The following is a 19029-nucleotide window of genomic DNA, read 5'->3' on the forward strand; positions in this document are numbered from 1 at the left end:
TAGATGGGGGCTGTGGGGGGGGGCTGATGGGTGTCGTGGGGGGCAGAGAGGCGCTTCTTGGGGTCTATGGGTGCTGTTTGGGGGCGATGGGTCCTGTGGGGGGAAAGATGGGGACTAGGGGGTCAGATGGGTGCTGCTGGGGGGAGATGGGTTTTGTGGGGGACATTTGTGGGTGCTGTTGGGGGAGATGGGTGCTGCTTGGAGCAGGTGGGGGCTGCTGGGGGGAGATGGGTGAAGACGGGGGAGGTTACGGATGCTGTGGGGTGAAGATGGGTGCTGTGGGGTGGGAATGGGGCTGTGGGGCAGAGGTGGGTCCATCCTGGGGCTGTGGGCATGGGTGGGTGCTGTGGGGGGGTAGGTGGGGGTCATGGGGTGGGTGCCATGAGCACGGGTGGGTGCTGTGGGGTATGGATGGGTGCTGTGGGGTGCAGGTGGGTGCTGTGGGGTATGGATGGGTGCTGTGGGGCTCTGCCTGGTGCTGTGGGGCAGCCACAGCACACAGCACCCCACAGCTCCCCCCTTGCTGCCAGCAGAGCCCGGGGGGCAGCAGGGATTTGGGTGGCCCTGGGTTTAGGTTTATGGTGCCACATGTTTGGGGGGGGGGTCCAGGGTGAGCCCCACTGCCTGGGGTCCCCATCACCCCCTCGGGGAGCTGAGGTTGTTGGAAAAGGCAGAGTGAAATCAGCTCTGGGGAGATGGGCCGAAATCTGCCTTGTTTGTTTTTTTTTTTTTTTTTTTTTTTGGGTTCAGTGCCAAAAAAAAAAAAAAAAAAAAAAAAAAAAAAAAAAAAAAAAAGACATTAGGAAGCAGCAGAGGATTTTTTCCCACGCGGGGGTGGCCCAGAGCTCCCCAGGGAGCAGAGGGTCCTGAGCTGGGGGTGGCTCCCAGGGCTGGGAGATGAAGGGTGCTGCTGATGGGTGGGGGCAGATTTAGGGGGATTTCAAGGGCCAGGGGGCTGGGAAAAGGGGTGGGTGGGGAGTGCTGAGCTTTGGGGTGGGGGATGCTTTGCTTTGGGGTGGGGGTGCTGAGCTTTAGGGTGAGTGTGCTGAGTTTTGGGGTGGGGGATGCTGAGCTTTGGGGTGGGGGGTGCTGAGTTTTGGGGTGGGGGTGCTGAGCTTTAGGATAGGTGTGCTGAGTTTTGGGGTGGGTGATGCTGAGCTTTAGGATGGGGGATGCTGAGCTTTAGGATGGGGGATGCTGAGCTTTGGGGTGGGGGATGCTTTGCTTTGGGGTGGGGGGTGCTGAGCTTTAGGATGGGTGTGCTGAGTTTTGGGGTGGGGGATGCTGAGCTTTGGGGTGAGGGGTGCTGAGTTTTGGGGTGGGTGTGCTGAGTTTTGGGGTGGGTGATGCTGAGCTTTAGGGTGGGGGATGCTGAGTTTTGGGGTGGGGGATGCTTTGCTTTGGGGTGGGGGATGCTGAGCTTTAGGATGGGTGTGCTGAGTTTTGGGGTGGGTGATGCTGAGCTTTAGGGTGGGGGTTGCTGAGCTTTAGGATGAGTGATGCTGAGTTTTGGGGTGGGTGATGCTGAGTTTTGGGGTGGGTGTCCTCACCCAGCAGCCCCAATTTTGGGGACACTGCTGGGCTGGAGACCACGAGCTCCTCCCATTCCAGGAGGATTCCTTGGCCACCAGCAGCCACCCAAAATCCAGTGGATCCCGAGGTCGAGTCCTCCCTCCAACTGAACGGCCAAATAACGATGGTAATAGTAAGAATAAAAAAATCAATAAACATTTATTTGATACAGCTGTTTTTAATACATACAGTACATCAGTTACCCCTCCGGGGCTGGGCGGGCAGAGCTGCTGTTACAGTACTCTCCAACTGAGGATTTGTCAATGATTAACAAAAAAAAAAAAAAAAAAAAAAAAAAGGAAAAAAAGAAAAAAAAAATCGTCACAAATCGGGAGTTTATTATAAGATAGTTTACTGTTAAAACAATTTCATTTTTTGCAAATAAACACTTTTTAATATATATATTTATATATTTATATATATGGTTACAAGTGATAAATTGAAAATTTTTTTTTCCTTTTTTTTAATTTTTTTTTTCCATTTTCTTGTTTTCTTGTGGTTTTTTTTTTTAATTATTATTATTATTATTATTAATTTTTTTTTTTCCCCCAAAATACACTTATGCACTAATAACTGGCATCGACGAGAAACATTGGGGTCTGCCATGGGGTGGGTGGCACCAGGAGAGAAAGAAAAGAACAAAACACTCCCAAAGTTCAGGTGGGGGCAGCTCCATGCAGCTGGACTCAGCCCTTGCTCCCTGCCTGGGGGGGGAGGGGGGTGACAGTACCTCCTTGGGGGTGACAATGCCACCCTGGGGGGGGGTGACAGTGCCCTTGTGCCACAGCTGACCCCACCAGCACACTGTATCCCTGGGGGGGGTCTCCTGCCCTGTGCTTGCAGCTTTTGGGGAGGTTTTTCCCCTTCCTTGGGGGGTGTCCTGGTCCCCAGGGTGCTGGAGCTGTCCTGCAGCCCCTGCCACGCTCTGAGCCCCCCCCCTTTGCTTCCTGTAAGGGACCCCCTGAGCTCTGAGTGGGGACAGAAGGGGACACCCCTGTCCCCAGCACCCCCAAACCCTTCCTGGGGCTGTGGGTCAGCATCCCCCACTGCTGGAGGGGACGACCCCATGGCTCAGGGCCCTGGACAGCACAGGGGGGGCAGGGGACAGGACTTGGGGGGCTGATCCCTGCCTGCCCTGGATTCCTGGTGCTGCTCCAGAGCCTTCCCTGGACAAGCAGGAGAGCAAAGGATGTCTCATGGAGAAGGGGAGGGTGGGAGAACAGAGTTCCATTTGGGTGAGGACTACTGGGGGGGGAAAAAAAAAAAAAAGCCCAAAAACCAACCCACCTTTTAAGGGAAAATAAAAAATCTCGAAGATTTTGCTTTTTCATTCAATTTCCCACTTGGCCAAGGGGCTCTGAGGAGCCTCCCCCAGCTCCAAGGGTGATGGGGACAAGCCCAGCACTGGGTCCCCACTGCCCACCCTGAGACCCCAGACCTTCCCCAGACCCCCCCCTCCTGGCCAAGCTGCTGCTCCAGGATATTCCTCCAGCAATTAATCACCGAGGGGCCAATTAATTGCGAGTCAGTGAGAACTGAGCCCAGTGCTGTCCCCGAGGGGAGCAGAGGGGTTTTACAACCTCCAGCCCAGCAGCTGGGACCACCCAGGGCCCGTTCCTCGGGCCAGAAGCTTTGCTGGTGGCTTTTTCCTGTGCTGGGAGAGGATTTGGGGACCCAGCAGCTCCCTCTGCAGACATTTCAGTGCCAAACCCCATGCCAGATCCCCAGCTCTGCCCACTGTCCCTGTCCCACCCATGCCCAACCCCCCTGAGAGCCACCCTGTGCCCCCCAAACATCGCCCAAGCACCTTGCAGGGGTCTGGGGGTCCCTCCTCACCCACCCTCCCAGCAGTTACTGCTTCATCCCAGGGGCACAGACCAGCTGGAACCATCCCTCCAGCTCAGCACAGCAAAATGCCACCCCCCCAGGACAGTGTCCCCATGTCCCCATCCTGACAGAGACCAAGCCTGCAGGTCCTACAGCTCTTCACCTCCTCTCCTTTCCCCGGGGTGGGGCTGGGGGGGGGTGTCAGGATTTAAAGAGGGGATGAAACCCAAGCTAATTAAGCTTTCTCACTAATTGCTTCGAAGCCTGGAGCACCCAGCAGAGCTCCAGAGGGTTCCTGCACCCTGCTGGGCTGTGCCGTGGTGGCATCCAGCTCCCAGGAGTCATGGACAGGGCACTGGATGCTCAGAGATGCCACCAGACCCCCCCCTGTCCCCTCCCCTCTGCCCTGTCCCTAATAACCTGCCAGCAGAGAAGGACATTAATTAATGAGCAGCTCCTGGGAGCAGGGAGCAATCCCCAGGCTGTGGTGGGGGCTGAAAAGCTGAGAGGGAAAGTGAGGGTTGAGGTTTTAATTGATTTAAATAAAAGCAAAAGCTCTCCTCCTCCCCCACCCCCTTCAACGCCACCTTCCTGGCTCTGTACAGGGCAAGGGGGGTGGAAAAAAAAAATCAAATTAAGGTTTTCTGTTCTCTTATTGAGAGAGAACTTGCCCCTTATCCCAAGGACCGAGGTAGCCTGGTTTTTGTCTGGAGTCAGACGTGTCCTGCTCCGGGGATGGATCTCTCCAGGCTGGAGCAAAGTGGTGGTGGTGCAGATGGAAGGAAAAGCCAAAAAAAGAGAACAAGGAATGGGCAGTGCCTTGTGCTGGGGGGCCCTGAATCCAAGCAAGACAGTCAGGAACCTGGGTGCACCTCGAGGAAGCCAGGACAGACCCCACAGCAGGTCCCAGCCCCCAGATGCCTGAAAGCAGGACCCATGATTGTCACTTGCTGCTGTCCCCCTGTCCCCGTCACACACCTCCTGCAGGACCCCAGTGCCATTCCTTCCCCTTGGGCAATCAGCACCTTTGGGATGAGGCAGGATGGGGACCTGGAATGAGCCCTGGGAGGGTCCCACACGGGTCAGGCAGCTCCAGCAGCTCACCCTGTCCCTGGCACTGCCCCCAGGACACGGCTGCTCCCATCACACCCCAACATTCCCACAACTTCCAGTGAATCCCTCCGACCTGACTCATCCTACAGCACCTCCCCTCTTCTCCCATCACCTTCCAGGGGTGCTCACACCTCCCGCAGCCACAATCCCCCCACGGCCACCACAATCCCTGCCCCAAACCTTTCCCTTCCTCTCCTCCCAAGCCCAAACCCCCCCACCCAGACCCCCCCCACAGGGTTCACTGCCAGACCCTGCCCGCTGGCTCAAACATCTTTGGAAGCACCATCCTGGGAGCAGGGATGGAGCAGGGGGGTGGGGGTTGGAGCCCATCAGAGGCACCGGGACAGGGGGGCATCCCCCCCCCCAGCAGGCAGCTGCAGAGAAGCCCCTTCCACGGCCCCCCCCACCCCCCCTATTGCACTTTTCTTTCACTCAAGAGTCCCCAGGTGGGCGCAGGGAGGCAGAAAGGGAGTGAGGGGCACAGGGAGGGTGGGATGTGGGATGGGGGGGGGGGTCCCGCCGGGCTGAGGGGTATGTACAGGGGCAGAGGGTGGGAAGGGTCCAGCTTGCTTGATCCTGTTTTGTTTTCCAGTGTGAAACAAGGTCGGTGACTTGTTTGAAGTGGTTAATTGGTATTTTCTGTCTTTTTTTTTTTTTTTTTCTTTTTTTTTTTTGTAAAAAGGGGGTGAGTGGGGGGAGACGGGGGAGGAGGGGCAGGGGGAAGGTGGGACAAAGGGGAACAGAAAACTGGGAGAGACACCCCCCCCCACCCCCCACCCTGTTACCCTGGGCTGTAAACGAATCCTTGCAGACAAGTCTCTGAGCTGCTCATTTCTCGGGCACCTTGCTGGCTCCTCCCTTCCTCTGGCTCGGGGCCTTGGGGACACGATCGTCCCCGCCAGGGCTCCCTCGGGAGCCTTCCCAGTGCTCGAGGGTTTTCTTATGATTAGTCTTTGCTGTCACGCCCTCTCTGCCCTTCGGGAACGTTTCTGGAAGCCTCTCCTTAGGTTTCCTCCCTCTTTTCTTCCCGTTTGTGCTTTTCTTTTTCTCCTCTTTGCTGGCAGAAAGCTGTTCCCTGCTTTTCTTTTTCCGGCTGGTCTCTGCCGAGGTTCGGAACCAGTTCTGCATTATGGGGTGACACTGGGGTTAGTGGCAGTCCCTGCATCACCTCACCAAGCCCAGACCACCCCACACCCTGCTGGCATCACCTCCCCGAGGACAAGAAACCAACCTGGGGGTGCTGAGGACCCAAAAGGGGGACAGGAAAGTGACCCTCAGGCTGTCCCAGCACTGCTGATGCTGCTGGCGATGGATGGATGGAGGGATTGATGGATGGAGGGATTGATGGATGGAGGGATGGATGGATGGAGCCCAAGGATGGATGGATGGAGCCCAAGGATGGATGTGCTGGAGCAGGGATAAGCCCCAAGCCTTTCCTTACCTCTGAGTGAGCCTTGATGATGTGGTACTTGACCCCACTCTCGGAGCTGAACTCCTTCTGGCACAGGAGGCAGCGGTACTTGCCCACCGAGTGATCCCCCTGCAAGACAGAGCATCCTCCAGAGCCAGAAACACCCCAGAGGGCTGGAGCCATCCCTCCCCCATCCCACCAAGAGAAGGTGATACTTCAACTTAGAAGCAACAGAAAATAAATGCTCATTTCCACAACAGCAGCTCGGCCGGGAGCTCGCAACAGCATCTTCTGCTCTGAATTTTGTGCCGTGGTGGTGGTGCTGACCCAGCAGCTCCACCAAAGCATCTGCAGGTCCCACCAGCTTGAGGAGGTCCCACCAGCTTGAGGAGGTCCCACCAGGGCAGTGAGCTGCAGGTTCTGCTGCCTCTGCAAGCCCAGCACTGGTTGTTCTGTTATCACCAGCACACTGTGTGTCCCCAGAGGGGCACCAGCTGCCCCGTTCCCTCCCTGCCAGCAAATCTCTGATCTCCTGGGACTGAAGCACCACCTAATTTGTGTCCAGCAGACTCACCTAATTTTCATTTTAAGCTGCCAAAGAGAGGCAGTGGCTGTGGGATTGCTGTTGGGATGAGTGATGTCCTGGCTGAGCAGCAGCTCACAGCACAGGGGAGATAACGTGCTCTCTACTGATGAGGGGTTTATGGATGAGTCCCTCGTGGCAATATATATATATATGTGCTCCCTGGGAATTTCTCCATCGTGGGCTCTGTGATGGAAAAAACCTGGAGCTGGACAGGTCTTCCATTTTAGGGAGAGGCAGGACACAGGCAGCCCTGGCCCCGCTTCAGAAATACTCCAACAAAAACCACCTCAGTGCCTCAATCCCCCGTGGAGAATGGAGAATCCTCTGCTCTCAGTGGGGCCTGATGCATTCCAAACCCATCCTGTGGGGTTTTACAGCAGAAAACACAGCCCAGCTCCAGAGGGGCTGTGATTTACCCCAAATTTGGTAATTTGGTGCACGTATCCATTGCCAAAATAAATCCACTGCAAGGGGGAAGAGTCCTGCTGACAGGAGGCAGCAAACTCCCCCTGTGCTGACCCCGAACACCCAGCCCCAGCTGCACTGGACTTGCCAGATCTGGGGGGTTCAGCTCTGAAGTTAAAAAAAAATCCTTGTGCAAACGCCTGGCTGCTTTCTGTGCACAGAACCAGCCCCAGAACAGCTCCATTTTCTCTGGGAAAGTGTTTGCTGGGGGGCTGCCCAGTGCTTCAGCCTTACAAAGGGACTGCCTTGCTCTCCTGTGTTTGCACTTTTATCCTGCAGCAACCCAGCTTCTCCTGCCGGATCTCTGCAGCCCATTTGCTAAATGATCTCATTAGGGGCTGAAGTTCCAGCAGGATTTGGAGGAGTGCAGGAGTTTGTGTTTTTAATAACCACGGGGTCTGTACTGGAGCTGCCTCCTGGAAGCTGGATTCAATGGAAGCTGCAGCTGGAAGTGTTTCAGGGTATAAAGCTTTACCAGCTCTTCCTCAGCTCCAGTTGGAGGGACCTACACTGAGCTCCCAATCCCTCCCCCGTGGTGTCTGCAGGACACCAGAGCTCACTGCAGCCAGCAGGCTTGCTGGGCACTGGTCTCAGCACAGACCAAACCCTTCTCCCAGCCTCAGCTCTATCCCCAGGAGGTATCACACCAACACACCTCTGGCTGGGCTTCCAGAGCCCCTGCAGGGCTGCCCAAATCAATGGAGAAAGACTCCAGATTCCCACCTGGCTGGAGAACTGTTCAGCTTTCAATGCCCAGCTCCTGGCTCCGAGGTGGCTGTGTGGGAGGTGCTGGCCAGGCTGGGTGGCCAAGGGCTTGTGGCCAACTTGGGGGCTACAGGAGTCGAGCTGGGCAGGGGCTGGTGCAGGATGGGGGTGCCAAGGGGGGAGGATGCAAGGCAGGGGAGCTCAGTCCCCTGACACCTCTGGTGTGCTGGAGGTCTGAGCACTGGGGTGAGATGGTTCTGTTGCAGACCTCTCTTCCAAAGCTGGGCTGGAAGCAAAATCCCATCACATCCCCCCAGCTCAGGCCTCTCCACCTTCACCTGCCCCTGGCTGTGGGTTTGATCCTGACCAGGAGGTCAGTGCTGAGGGTGAGTGTCTGGTCTGGGACTGCGTGACAAGGGGCTGAGAAGCTACAACTCCACGGGCAGCACAGCTCAACCAGCACAACAATTTCAACCTGTGCCATTATCCCTTGGCCTGCTGCCTCCCAATCATCCAAAGGGAGAAAACCTTGGGCTGAAAACCTTGGGCTGAAGCTGTGCCCAGAGGCACCTACCTTGTTGCAGTTGGCCAGGTGAGCTTTCAGCCCCGAGACACTGGAGTAGATGGCTTCACAGCACTGTGGGAAGAAAGCAAGAAGAGTTGGCCACAACAACCCCCCCTTGGTCTCTGTGCCTTCCTCCCTGCTGGGGCCAGGAGGCTGCTGTGCCAGCAAGGTCCAGGCTGAGCAGCTTGAGGTTAATGCAGAGGGCTCTGGTCACACGTTTCCTATTAGTGCTAATGGGAGTCATGTGGCCACAGCCCTCTGACACGGGTTGAAAAATGGTCTCCCCTAAATGTCTCTGTGGCAAAGGGACGTTTGTGAGCAGTCAGGAGGTCCTGCTGGGCTACAGGAGTTCCTGGAGCCACAGCAGATGTTTCATGGAGAAGAGAAATCACCCAGGCAGCAGCATGACCAGTTTCTGAGCAACCTCTTTTCAGAAGTGGCTGTGTATGACATTAATTAGCCAGTGTGTCTCCCCCAGCCCTCTGGTACCAGCCCTGCTCCAAACTCCCATTAGCCAGGCTTCCTTTCACATGATAAATCAATGACCCAGCACCAGGGTGGAGTTCACCTCCAGCCCAAGCTGCCTTTCACAGCAAGATGAAGCACATGCACCGTGCCCCCGAGGTCTCTGCCTGTCCCAGGGTGTAAAAACATGGAGGGGTTTGCCTTGGGAAAAGCAAGTTCTCTGCATAAAAAAATAAAAAGGTTCTTGAGCACCCTGTGCCCATCCGGATCCTGGGAGCTCCAGAGCCCAAACTGGGAAATGCTGAACCACCAGCCCAAGGGGAACTGGGGAGAAGGTGGCCTTGTCCCCAAGCATCAAGAGCATCAGGGGGTCCCAAAGGTGGGACAGACCTTAACCAGGCACGGCAGCAACACCAGGGACAGGAGGTGAAACAGGGGTCTGAGCATCAGTGCCCAACAAGAGCCTGGCTTTGGTGGGTTTCTGCCCCAAACCTCCCCTCTGCTCCCAGCCAGCCTGGAGAAGAACTCGGAAGGTTCTTACATTGTTGGGACAGTTGATGTGGCCTTTCTCCTTCACTTCATTCTTCCAGTTTTCCAGCAGCCTCGGATTAAGCTTTGGAAGCCCCGGCCGGGTGTAATTGAGCTGCAAACAATAGAAGATGATTAGCAGAGCAGCACACACCAGTCTGGTCCTTGGTGGAGTCCTTGCTCTTCACATGGGTTTTGTCCCCCCTGGGAGAAGCAAATCAGGGATGAAAACTAGTTGAGAAGCTTTCCCTGGAGATGTCATCTCCCCCCAGGCATGGCACAGCAGTGGGGTGGCTCTGCCTGCTGCTAGGACACCTCTGGCCACACTTCCCCTTCCCCACAAAATCCCTCCCCATGACAATAAGAACCCCCAAGTCTGATTCATTTTACCTTGGGTCTCAGAATTTTGGTTCCTGCCTTGCTGGGTTTCCTTATTTTTTATTTTAATGCAGTTTAAAAGGAGAGCAGGGCTGAGGGGTGGCCTCGGGCTGGAGCTGGGCTGGACCCTCAGCACCACAACCACCTCCATGGGGGGCTGGCAAATGGGAGAGGGGAAACTCCTGGGTCCAGGAACGGGCATTTTTGGTGCAGTGTGTTGGTGTGTCCTTTCTGCTGTGTTTCATAACCAGGAGAATAAACAACCCTGCACACTGGGCAGAGGGGATGGATGCCAAGAGCCTCCACGGCTGCCTTCCACCCATGAACGGGCACAACCCCTCCAACAATGAAAGGCCCTTGTGTCTCTGCCTCTCCTTCTGGCAGGGCTGCTCTTCCCAAGTGCTTTTAATTACTGCTTTATTAGCCACTTTGAGGTTTAGCATCGGGGACCAGCTTCCCCAACTCCATTTCTGCATGTTCAGCACAAGCAAAGGAGGCTGTGGCATCCTTCTGCCTCGCTGCTCCTCACCCAACCAGCTTGGATGGGGGCTGGGGGTGTTGCTTGGGTCCCAAACCTGCCCCGAGCAGGAGCAGGTCCCAGACTTGCCCTGAATGAGCTCACACGTGGCACCCCAACACGTGAAGCTCTTTGTGGGCACCCCTGAGCATGGGGCATGGCTGGAGGGAGGTGTCTGTGGGACACAAGGTGCTTGCAGGGAGCTCCAAACCCAGGTCCTGTTTTCAAAATGTGCCCCCCAGGACCTGGAGCTCCTGGTTCCAGCATGGCAGGGAGGCTCCAGCTGGATGGATTTCTTCTCCAGCTGTGACTTTTTCCCTGATAAAGCTGTGAATTTGCCTTTGGCCAGCTCCCCTGAACAGGCTTATCCCAACCCAGCCCCCAAAGCCGAGCTGCCACCCGAGGGCTGGGGATGTGGAGGGCTCAGAAACTGCTTTTTTCCACCCAAATTTAAGTGACCCACGAGCCCCTGTGGCAAGGCACGGCCGGAGAAGGAGGAAGCCTGGGAAGAGCTGGGCTCAGCACGATGGGAAAAGGATCTTTTGAAACGATGCTATAAATGCTGCTGAGGATGGATGTGGAAAAATCCCCTGAGCTCCAGCCCTCTGCTCTTCTCCCATGCTCGGAGGCTGGGGGAGATGCCAGCAGAGCTCTCTGAAGCCCTGGGATGGTGCATCTACCACCAGCTCAGTCCCCTGCCCGGGGAAGGCAATGCCACCTCCAGGGGAGAACACAAGAGTCCCTTTTTGTCATGGATACTGAGAGCCAGGATGCTAAATGGCCTCCTTAATTAAAACCCAATCAATCCCATGAATGAGCAAACATGAACGGTAACCACACACAGCCCCAGCAACAACCTCTCCCTCCGTGTGATCCCCGGGGAAGAGAGGAGGGGGGGATGTTCAGAGATGTGGACTCTGCTGCTTGGAGAGGAGCCCCCTCCCCTCTCTCCTCCAGCAGCCCTGCACAATAACATCCAAATCCCATGTCTTCCCAGGGCGCTGCGGTTCTGGGAATGTCAAAGTCATCTTTATGTCTCTATTAAGAGGCAGCCCCAGGCATGGAATATTTTCTTCCTTTTTTTTTTTTTTCTTTCTTTTTTTTTTTTTTTTCCTTTCTTTCTTTTTCCATTTATTTTCCTCAAACAGCCTGTAAGTGAAAATCTTCATGGCCAAATCATTAAAAGGACTTACAACGGGTTTTGGCCGCAGCCCATCTCTTCTGAACAGTCAAAGGATGCTGGGGTGGGAAGGCTTATTTTCTTTGACTGACTGCTTTTATTTAATTGACTTTCATATTTCAACCCTCTCTGCTCCCTAGACAGCTCTCCCCTTCCCCAAAATACATCACAGTAAATGAGAACCAGGCAGGCTGCCTCAGCCCTGGCCAAAAAGCTCCCCTGGAAGTGGTGCCGAGGTCCCCACAGAACCCGGGGATGCTGCAGGCCAGGGGGGCAAAGCTAAAACACACCTGGGAAAGGGGGGGTCCCATGGATGGCTCCGGGTGGTTGGGTCACACCACACCAGTGCTGTGACCAAGGATTTGTCCTTGCTGAGCTCTGGGCCAGCAGCTGGAAGTGGGATCTGGTTTGGCCCATCAGTGACACGAGTCCACAGGGCTCAGCCTGGCTCCTGCCTGGATCACAGAGCCATTGTTTTGGGGGACAAACCCGAGCCAAGCTCTGCTGCTCTGGAATTCATCCTGCTTCCAGGATGGGTTTTTTCTTAAAATCTCAAGCCTGGTGGTGACTTGTCCCCTTTAGCTTCAAAACTGGCCCAGGGCAGCCCTTTGCTCGAGGGGGATCTGCAGCCTACGTGGCTGCCCCCCACCCTGCAGCAACACCCAGACCCCCACCCAGCTGTGGGGAGGCAAATGGGGTGCCCTTGCACACCCCAGAGAAGTTCTGCAGCCTCCCAAGGGAGCTGCCTGGGCTGCAGGAGCTGGTGGCACCTTGACACTTGGAGGAAATCATCCCACCATGAAGCTGGGGCCTTGCCATGCTGCCTTCTCCTCTCTCACCTCCTGGATGCCTCTTCCCTCTGCTCCAGGAGGTTTTTTCCTCTCAATCCAGCCTCCAAAATGGGTGAGGGCTTCCCCTCCAGCTTCCAGAGCCCACCACTGCCCGTCCCCACCACTGAGCTGGGACCTCTTGCTCCTTCTGCTCCTTCTTCATCCAACTCCTCCTGGGCAGGCAACGGCCCCGGTGAGGGCCAGAGGGGAGTTGGAGGATCAGCATCATCTTCACGGAGCTTCTAGAAAGGTTTTTTTCTTTGTTTTGTTTTGTTCTTTTTTTCCCAGAAAAGCAGCAGGGGGGTGCCCTTCCCCATCTGACATCCCCAGCAAGCGGCCGTTGTGAAACACCCCATCTGTTTCAGCTTATCCCAGAGGCAAATAAAGATCCGAGCAAGAAAATCAGGCTCCAGTGTATATTTAGAACTGCTGGATCTGGTTAGTGAGGGATGGAGGCAGCACAGGCCCTGGGATGGAGCAGCAATCCTTTATTCTAATGCCATTGCTTTGGTGCGAAGGAATCCGGCCTCTCGGGGGAAGGCAAATTCATCCCACCACGGCCACCAACAGGATCCAAACCCAACGGGCCCTCTCCCCAGTTGGGACTGGTTGCCACATGGCCACGAGGCCAGGTCATGGGCTGCATGCAGCAGGGCTGTCCCTGCTGGGGGGCTGCAAAGCCCTGGATCCCGTCGGTTTGCCTGCCCCTGGGCTTTGCTGCCTGGAAAAGGGATGGAGAGGAGGGGTGGCTTTCTCCATCGGCTCCTTTGGAATCCATGTTGGCTGCTGGGATGGTGGTGGGTTAACTGGAGAGCTTGGGGATGGAGTAAGTCCAGGTGCATCCAGCTCTCAGTAGTTACAGACAGGAGGTGGCAAGTGTTCCGTCCCTCCAAAATCCCCAAATTTTGCTGAGATGGTGTAGAAACAGTTGGAATCTGGCACCAATCCCTGGAACCTCACCTCTCTCCAGGTCCAAGCCAGTGAGGGGTTCTGTGGGCCCAGCAGCATACACTGAAGGCTTGATCTGGACCATGGGAAGAAGAGGAGATGGCGTGGAGGTTCTTCTGGGAACCATCAGCCCTGCTCATGGTTCAGTGGTGTTTGTCTTTCTGCTGCTCTGGTGGCTCATCCCCTCCCTTGGTGCTGATAGGTTTGTTGTTTTTTTTTTTTTCCACACCCTAAACTGAAGCAATTTGTAACCCTGGAGCAGTCCTGAGGCTGCAGGAAGTGTGCTGAGGTCAGCAAGCTCTCACCAGGGCAGAACCTGCCTCCCACCTCCTGCCAGCATCACTCCTCGAGAAAAAATCTGTCATAGCCTAAACAGATTCTGAGTTAGAGTGTTGCCAGGGGAACATGACAGTCACTGCAAGACTCTCCCCCAGGCACACTCACAGCTCCCAACCCTGACCTCCTCTGAAATCCATCTGCACAAGAAAGCAGCACGAGGTCCCCATCCTCCAGGCCAAGAAACTTGTTTTGTCACCTGGGAGCTGGTCCAGCTCCCTCCTTGCTCCTCTTAGAGGCAAACCTGCTGCCACCAACCTCCCAACAATTCTTTTTGTTTTGTTTTTTTTTTTTCCAGCACTGGGATGGGGCTCAAATTCAACTTTAAAACTTCAACTTAAACAATTAGGCTCTGAACACAAGAAACATCTCATAAAAAACAACCCCGCTGCCACAAGCAGCATTTCATGGTGCAATTATGCCAGCAGCCAAGACCTTTATGATGCCTTTGTAAGTCAGTTTGCAGACAGGCCCCTTGTCCAGGCCTGGGACTTCTGGCTGCTCCCTCAATTCAAGCAGAAAACACCCAAAGTCAAGAGCAAGGGGAATAATTTAAGGAGGAAAATGAGGAATGGAAGCGTTGAGGCTGGGAAGGGGCAGAGGAGAGCACTGTACCTCTCCTCCCACAGGATTTGAAATGAAACAGCTACTCTGAGCTTGATTTTTTGACATTATAAATGCATTGCAGCTGAAGTAATCAAGAAACCAATGACAACACCTATCACCAGGGAAATAAAAGGTTTTCCAACAGATTTGGCCCTAAAACTTACAGCTCTGCTCCAAGCCAGACAGCAGCACCGTGGCTGGAGCCCCCCCTGCACTGGGAACCTCACTGGGATGCCAGAAGAAAATGCCAGTTTGGTTTTGTGGTGGTTTTTCACCTGCATTGTTTACAGTCCAGAAAGAACACTCCTGGAGGGAATTTCAGCTTGGGGACATTTGCAGAAATCACCTCCTCCCACAGCCAGGAGGGATGTCTGCTTTAACTTGTTACTCTGATGTCTCCACAAAGCTCAAAACCTCTGGAAAAACATCTCCCAGAAATTAATGAAGAGCCAGACAAGGGAGAAAATTCCACCTGGGGCATCTTTGCTCTCTGACAGGGCAGGAGAGATGATTTCAGATCCCACCTCCACTCTCTCCACGTGCTCCTCTTGGCTGCCAACCTCTGTTTCACCACTGACCACGGACCAGAACCACCTCCCTCCCACACCATTCTCTGGGTTGGACTCTGATCCCTCTGCTGCCCACAAAGCATCACCTTTTGTTTCATCTAGATTTAAGTCCTGGCAGTGGAAAGGGTAAAGCTGCCAGGCTTGCTCAAAGCCTGGGGCTCAGCCTGTGCTGGGTGGGCTCTCTAGCACTAAATTTCCCACCCCAACTAATTGATGTCATGCTCAGAAAACGAGATACCACGAGCCCTCAGCCCTCAGGCATCCCGGGAGCTCCTGGTGCAAACCAAAAAGAAGAAAAAAAGGAGAAATAAAGCCCTCTCACCCGCTTGGTTTCAGGCACCAGGTCATCCTTCATCCTTCTCTTGGTCCAGTCCCTGGCCAGCTCATCCTCTGCTATCTCCTGCAGGTGGAACACAGCAACCTGGGCCGACGTCCGACGGATGCGGCCGCTCGGGGTCCTCTCAAAATCTTCCATGGGGATGGGCTCAGACTTCACCTCAGGCTCCTCTGGAGGCTGCAACAGAGATAGAGTCAGAGTCAGGCAGGGGTGAAGAACTGAGCTCTCCAGCTCCAGGATGGGGTTTGGGGTCCTCTCAAAATCTTCTGTGGGGGTGAGCTCTGGATTCACCTCGGGCTCCTCCGAGAGTCAGGGCAGGGGTGAAGCACTGAGCTCTGCAGCTCCAGGATGGGGTCTGGGGGGCTGCAGAGACAGCAGTGAATTTGGGGACAAAGCTTCCCCAGCCCAGTGGACAGCCATGGGGGGGGCTCATGTGTCCTTTTGCTCCCCCACGTGTATCAATGTCTCTGTTTATCAGAGTTAGGGAGTTATTAGTGAGGGATGCACTGCCAGGAGGGATCAACAGCACAGAAAAAGGATGGATTCTGCCACCCCAGCTGGCTTGCTGGGGTTTTCTTTTCACCCTGCAGAGCATGGATCCAGGCTGGGTTGAAGCACAGCCCCAGAGGCACCAGGAAAGGGGAACCCTGCCAACCATTCCACCCCTATCAACCTGGCTCCCCACTTTTCCCAAGGACACCCCCGACACAACACAACACACACGTGGGGTGCTGTGAGGGAGAAAAAACAACCAAAAAACACCAGTTCAACGTCTGCACCTGCCTTGCCTGGCCCAGCCTTGCCCAGCTCTGTCCTGTCCACAGGCTCTGCAGATCTGCAGTCAGCCCCGGGGGGGTCTGTCCCCTCTCCTTGGGCTGTGGAGGTGTCCGGAGGGCTGACCGAGGCCACGTGTTCTGACCGCACGTGGTAGTCGTGGCCAGCCTTGGATTTGTACTTCTTGCCACAGTGGGGACAGCTGAAGACAGGCTTGTCACCCTCAGCCAGCTGCTTCCCACACCGCTTCTGGTGGTACTGGTAGCCCATCAGGCTGGAGAAGTTGGCCACACATCCCTGTGGAGATAGAGGGGAGGGTTAGGGGCAGGGCTGGGGCTTTGTGTGCTGGGGTCGAAGTGGTTGGGGTCCCATCACTCCAGGTCCCACAGATCCTCCCCACATGGCATGGAGACTCACTCCTTCCACCTTTCCACAGAAGGAGAAGCAGGAATGGTGCCCATACCTCATTGGGGCATTTCAGTTTTCCCATCTGCTTCAGCACCTTCCGCAGCCTTTCCCGCTCCTCCTGCTCCCCAAGCCCAGTGGTTTCCACAGGAACAGGCTGGAAGTGACAGAAGTGACAGTGTCAACCATTTGCTCACGTCCTCTGTGCCAGGAGTGAGTGCTAAAACCTCTGCCTTGCTGCCCTGGGCTGGAGGAACCTCTCCTTAGCAGAGCTGAGTCTCCCACTGCTTTTACTGCTGTTTGCTGTGATGGGCCAGGTCTGCTCCTGCCTTTCCTGGGGCTGCACCCAAAGGGCAGCTGGGAGAGCCAGGAGCAGTTCCTGCATGGATCAGTCAAACCAAGAGGCAGGAGATAAATGCACAGGTAAAAGCCAAGACACAACCAGTAAGCACAGGACAGGAGAAATGTGGTTGTGCCCCACCCTGGTATCTCGGGGATGCCCACAACCAGAATTATAACAACTCCACCTAAATTGCTGCCCGAGAGATTTTAGTCATGATAAAAGTTGTGGCTCCTTTTCACACACATGGTGGGGAGGTGAAGATTGGATTTTGAGATCTGTGCAAGGCCTGAGGCCAGCTGACTGCCCACAGCTTCATCTTCTGCATCAAGAAACAAGCCAAGAGCAGCCCAGCCCCCTTACCTTGCTGACGTGCTCAGCCATGGTGTGGTAATTCAGCCCAGCTTTGGACTTGAACTGCTTTTTGCAGTGCTGACACTTCAAGGCATCCTGCAGCTGAAGGAATCAGAATTAAGTCACCACAGAGGCCACGCACCAGTCTGTTCTCCAGACTGATGGGCTGCTGCCCACCAATAAAGCCCAGGGGTTGCTGCAGCAGGACCCAGTGTCCCCGTCCCCTATCCCAATCCCAGTCAGCAGATCTGAGTTCTTTTTTCTGTTGTCTAGGATACTGTTACCAAACCCACACATGCCCCAGTTTTTGGAAAACTTTCCATTTCGGATGTAGACTTAAAGCCCCAGTGCCTGGAAACATCTGGACCTGGTGTCTTGGTCTTCCTGTTAAAGGTTTAGGGAAGAGAAGCAGCTTTGATCTACCAATCTGTTTGTGGCCTGTGCTCTGCAGCCCTGTTAGCTCTGACAGATCCTGGCATACAGCACACACTTTCTGGGGGCCTGGGCTGTTTGAAATTAAGGCACTGCTGGACATGATCAGAGCAGAGTATTTCCTGGCTCCCACCACTCTGCTGTGTGACCTGATGTGGCCTCCTGAGTGACAAGGGGGATGCATTAAATCCACCAGGGGAACTTGCAAAGCCACTAAGCAGATCATGACCCTTGCTGGGGCAGGTACTAGAATTTATTGACTCAGGAGGTGAAGACTCCAGGCAGCAAGACACAGGTTGTCTCCAGAGGGAGCCAATGCCTGGATGGCTCTGGCCATTCCTGCTCTTCCTGCCTGCCTGATGCTCCAGGTTCACCACTTCCCCTTCAAGACTGAACTAGAAGCTGGAGAGGAATGAAGATGGAGCTGCAAATCCCTCCTCATCCTGGAGTTCTGGGAAAATGGAGAATAAACTCACTGCAGCCAGCTGGGAATGGCTCACTTGTACCTGTGCTCCCCTCAGTTCATCTTGGTGCAGACCCAAGCACTTGATCCTAACAAGGTGGATGCTAAGAGCTCCTTGACTTGTGGATGCCAATTCCAGCTAATCTGGGGTTCATTCTTCCAGTCAAGAACATGCCACTGGGCCATTTCTAGCAAGGAAAACAGTCCTGGCTGCTCCAGCAGAGCCACACTCAGCACGTTGGAGCCTGCCTGGCCCGGGAGATGCTCCAAAGCACAGGAGATGGCCCAGGTCCCCACTGCACCAAAGCCAGTGGGACGTCAGAGGAGGCAGGGTTCTGCCTGGCATTGATGTACTCATGGTTTGAAAGGGAGAGCAGCCTCCCACTGCTGGGTAAATACTGAGCCTGAGGAGGCATTCACAGAAAATAAATGTGGAATCAAAGCTGAGCCACAGATTTTCCAAGCGGGAGGCATCGATCCCACGTTGGATTTCTGTGGCTCTGCCCCGTGCCAGGTGAGGGATGGAGATGTAATCCTCTGCTCTGATGGATGGTGGCTGAGAGACGATTTTTCTCTGCACTGTTGCTGAACTCCTGTGTCTTGACAGCTTGGCTGAGCACATCCCAGCTCGGTGTCTCCCCAGGACGTGCTCTCATTCAACCACAATTTATCTGGCCTGACGCGAGGCATGGGGCACAGCGAGATCCCACAGCCAGCACTCTGGAGGAGGCCCCATTAGAGACAACCCCAACAATCTCTTCAGCCTTTAAACTATTTGTTTAGCTACTAGAAATATCCAGCTCTGCTGGAGACACTGGGACAAGGGGCCCAGCCCACAAAGGGATTTGGAATAGCTGAGAATTGGGTGTCCAAACCCCTCTGAATCGATGCGAGGCAGCCAGCTCTCTGAAGAGGATGAGCAAATGCTCTATCAAACACAGCCCAGGACTGGTTTTAGGAGCACCGAGTTGTACTTGTGAGTGGTACACGTACATTTCCATTCCCCTCCAAACCCCAGAGGTGTAGGATTGAACAAAGCAAGTCCTTACTTTCTGGCAGACGTCCATGTGCTTTTTCAGCCCCACCACAGTTTTCCGGGTAATAACGCTGCAGGTTGGACAGGCAACTTCTCCCTTCTCACTGATCTCCCTCTGCCACTGGTCCTCAGGGTTTGCTGGGGAGGGAGAGGAGAAATGTAGCAGAACCTGCCCCAGGGACCACAGCCTGTCCCAGGGACCACAGCCTGTCCCAGGGACCACAGCCTGCCCAGGCTGCTCAGCAGAGGACAGGGCTGTTGTCAGCCTTGCTTTGCTACCTTGCCAA

General features: G+C 54.9%; 1 protein-coding gene across 2 annotated transcripts in view; it reads right to left on the reverse strand.

The window, feature by feature from the left end:
• Positions 1-1712: 1712 nt before the first annotated feature.
• The window catches only part of ZNF512B (zinc finger protein 512B), a 29508-nt gene continuing 12191 nt past the window's right edge, over positions 1713-19029 (reverse strand). Inside the window, exons 9-18 of one of the 2 annotated variants that reach the window (XM_071759997.1) lie at positions 18756-18880; positions 16821-16913; positions 16176-16274; positions 15722-16009; positions 14924-15115; positions 9251-9352; positions 8254-8316; positions 5954-6052; positions 5298-5634; positions 1713-1821 (exon numbers count right to left, since the gene is read on the reverse strand). In XM_071759997.1, coding sequence (XP_071616098.1) covers positions 5341-5634; positions 5954-6052; positions 8254-8316; positions 9251-9352; positions 14924-15115; positions 15722-16009; positions 16176-16274; positions 16821-16913; positions 18756-18880 — 1355 coding nt within the window. In that variant the 3' untranslated portion in view covers positions 1713-1821; positions 5298-5340. Of the gene's footprint in view, positions 1822-5297; positions 5635-5953; positions 6053-8253; positions 8317-9250; positions 9353-12860; positions 13167-14923; positions 15116-15721; positions 16010-16175; positions 16275-16820; positions 16914-18755; positions 18881-19029 lie in introns of those variants that run through there. The other variant, XM_071759996.1, reaches the window with a different exon arrangement.

The sequence above is a fragment of the Heliangelus exortis genome, chromosome 16, assembly GCF_036169615.1.
Source record: "Heliangelus exortis chromosome 16, bHelExo1.hap1, whole genome shotgun sequence".
In the NCBI taxonomy this organism is placed as follows: Eukaryota; Metazoa; Chordata; class Aves; order Apodiformes; family Trochilidae; genus Heliangelus; species Heliangelus exortis.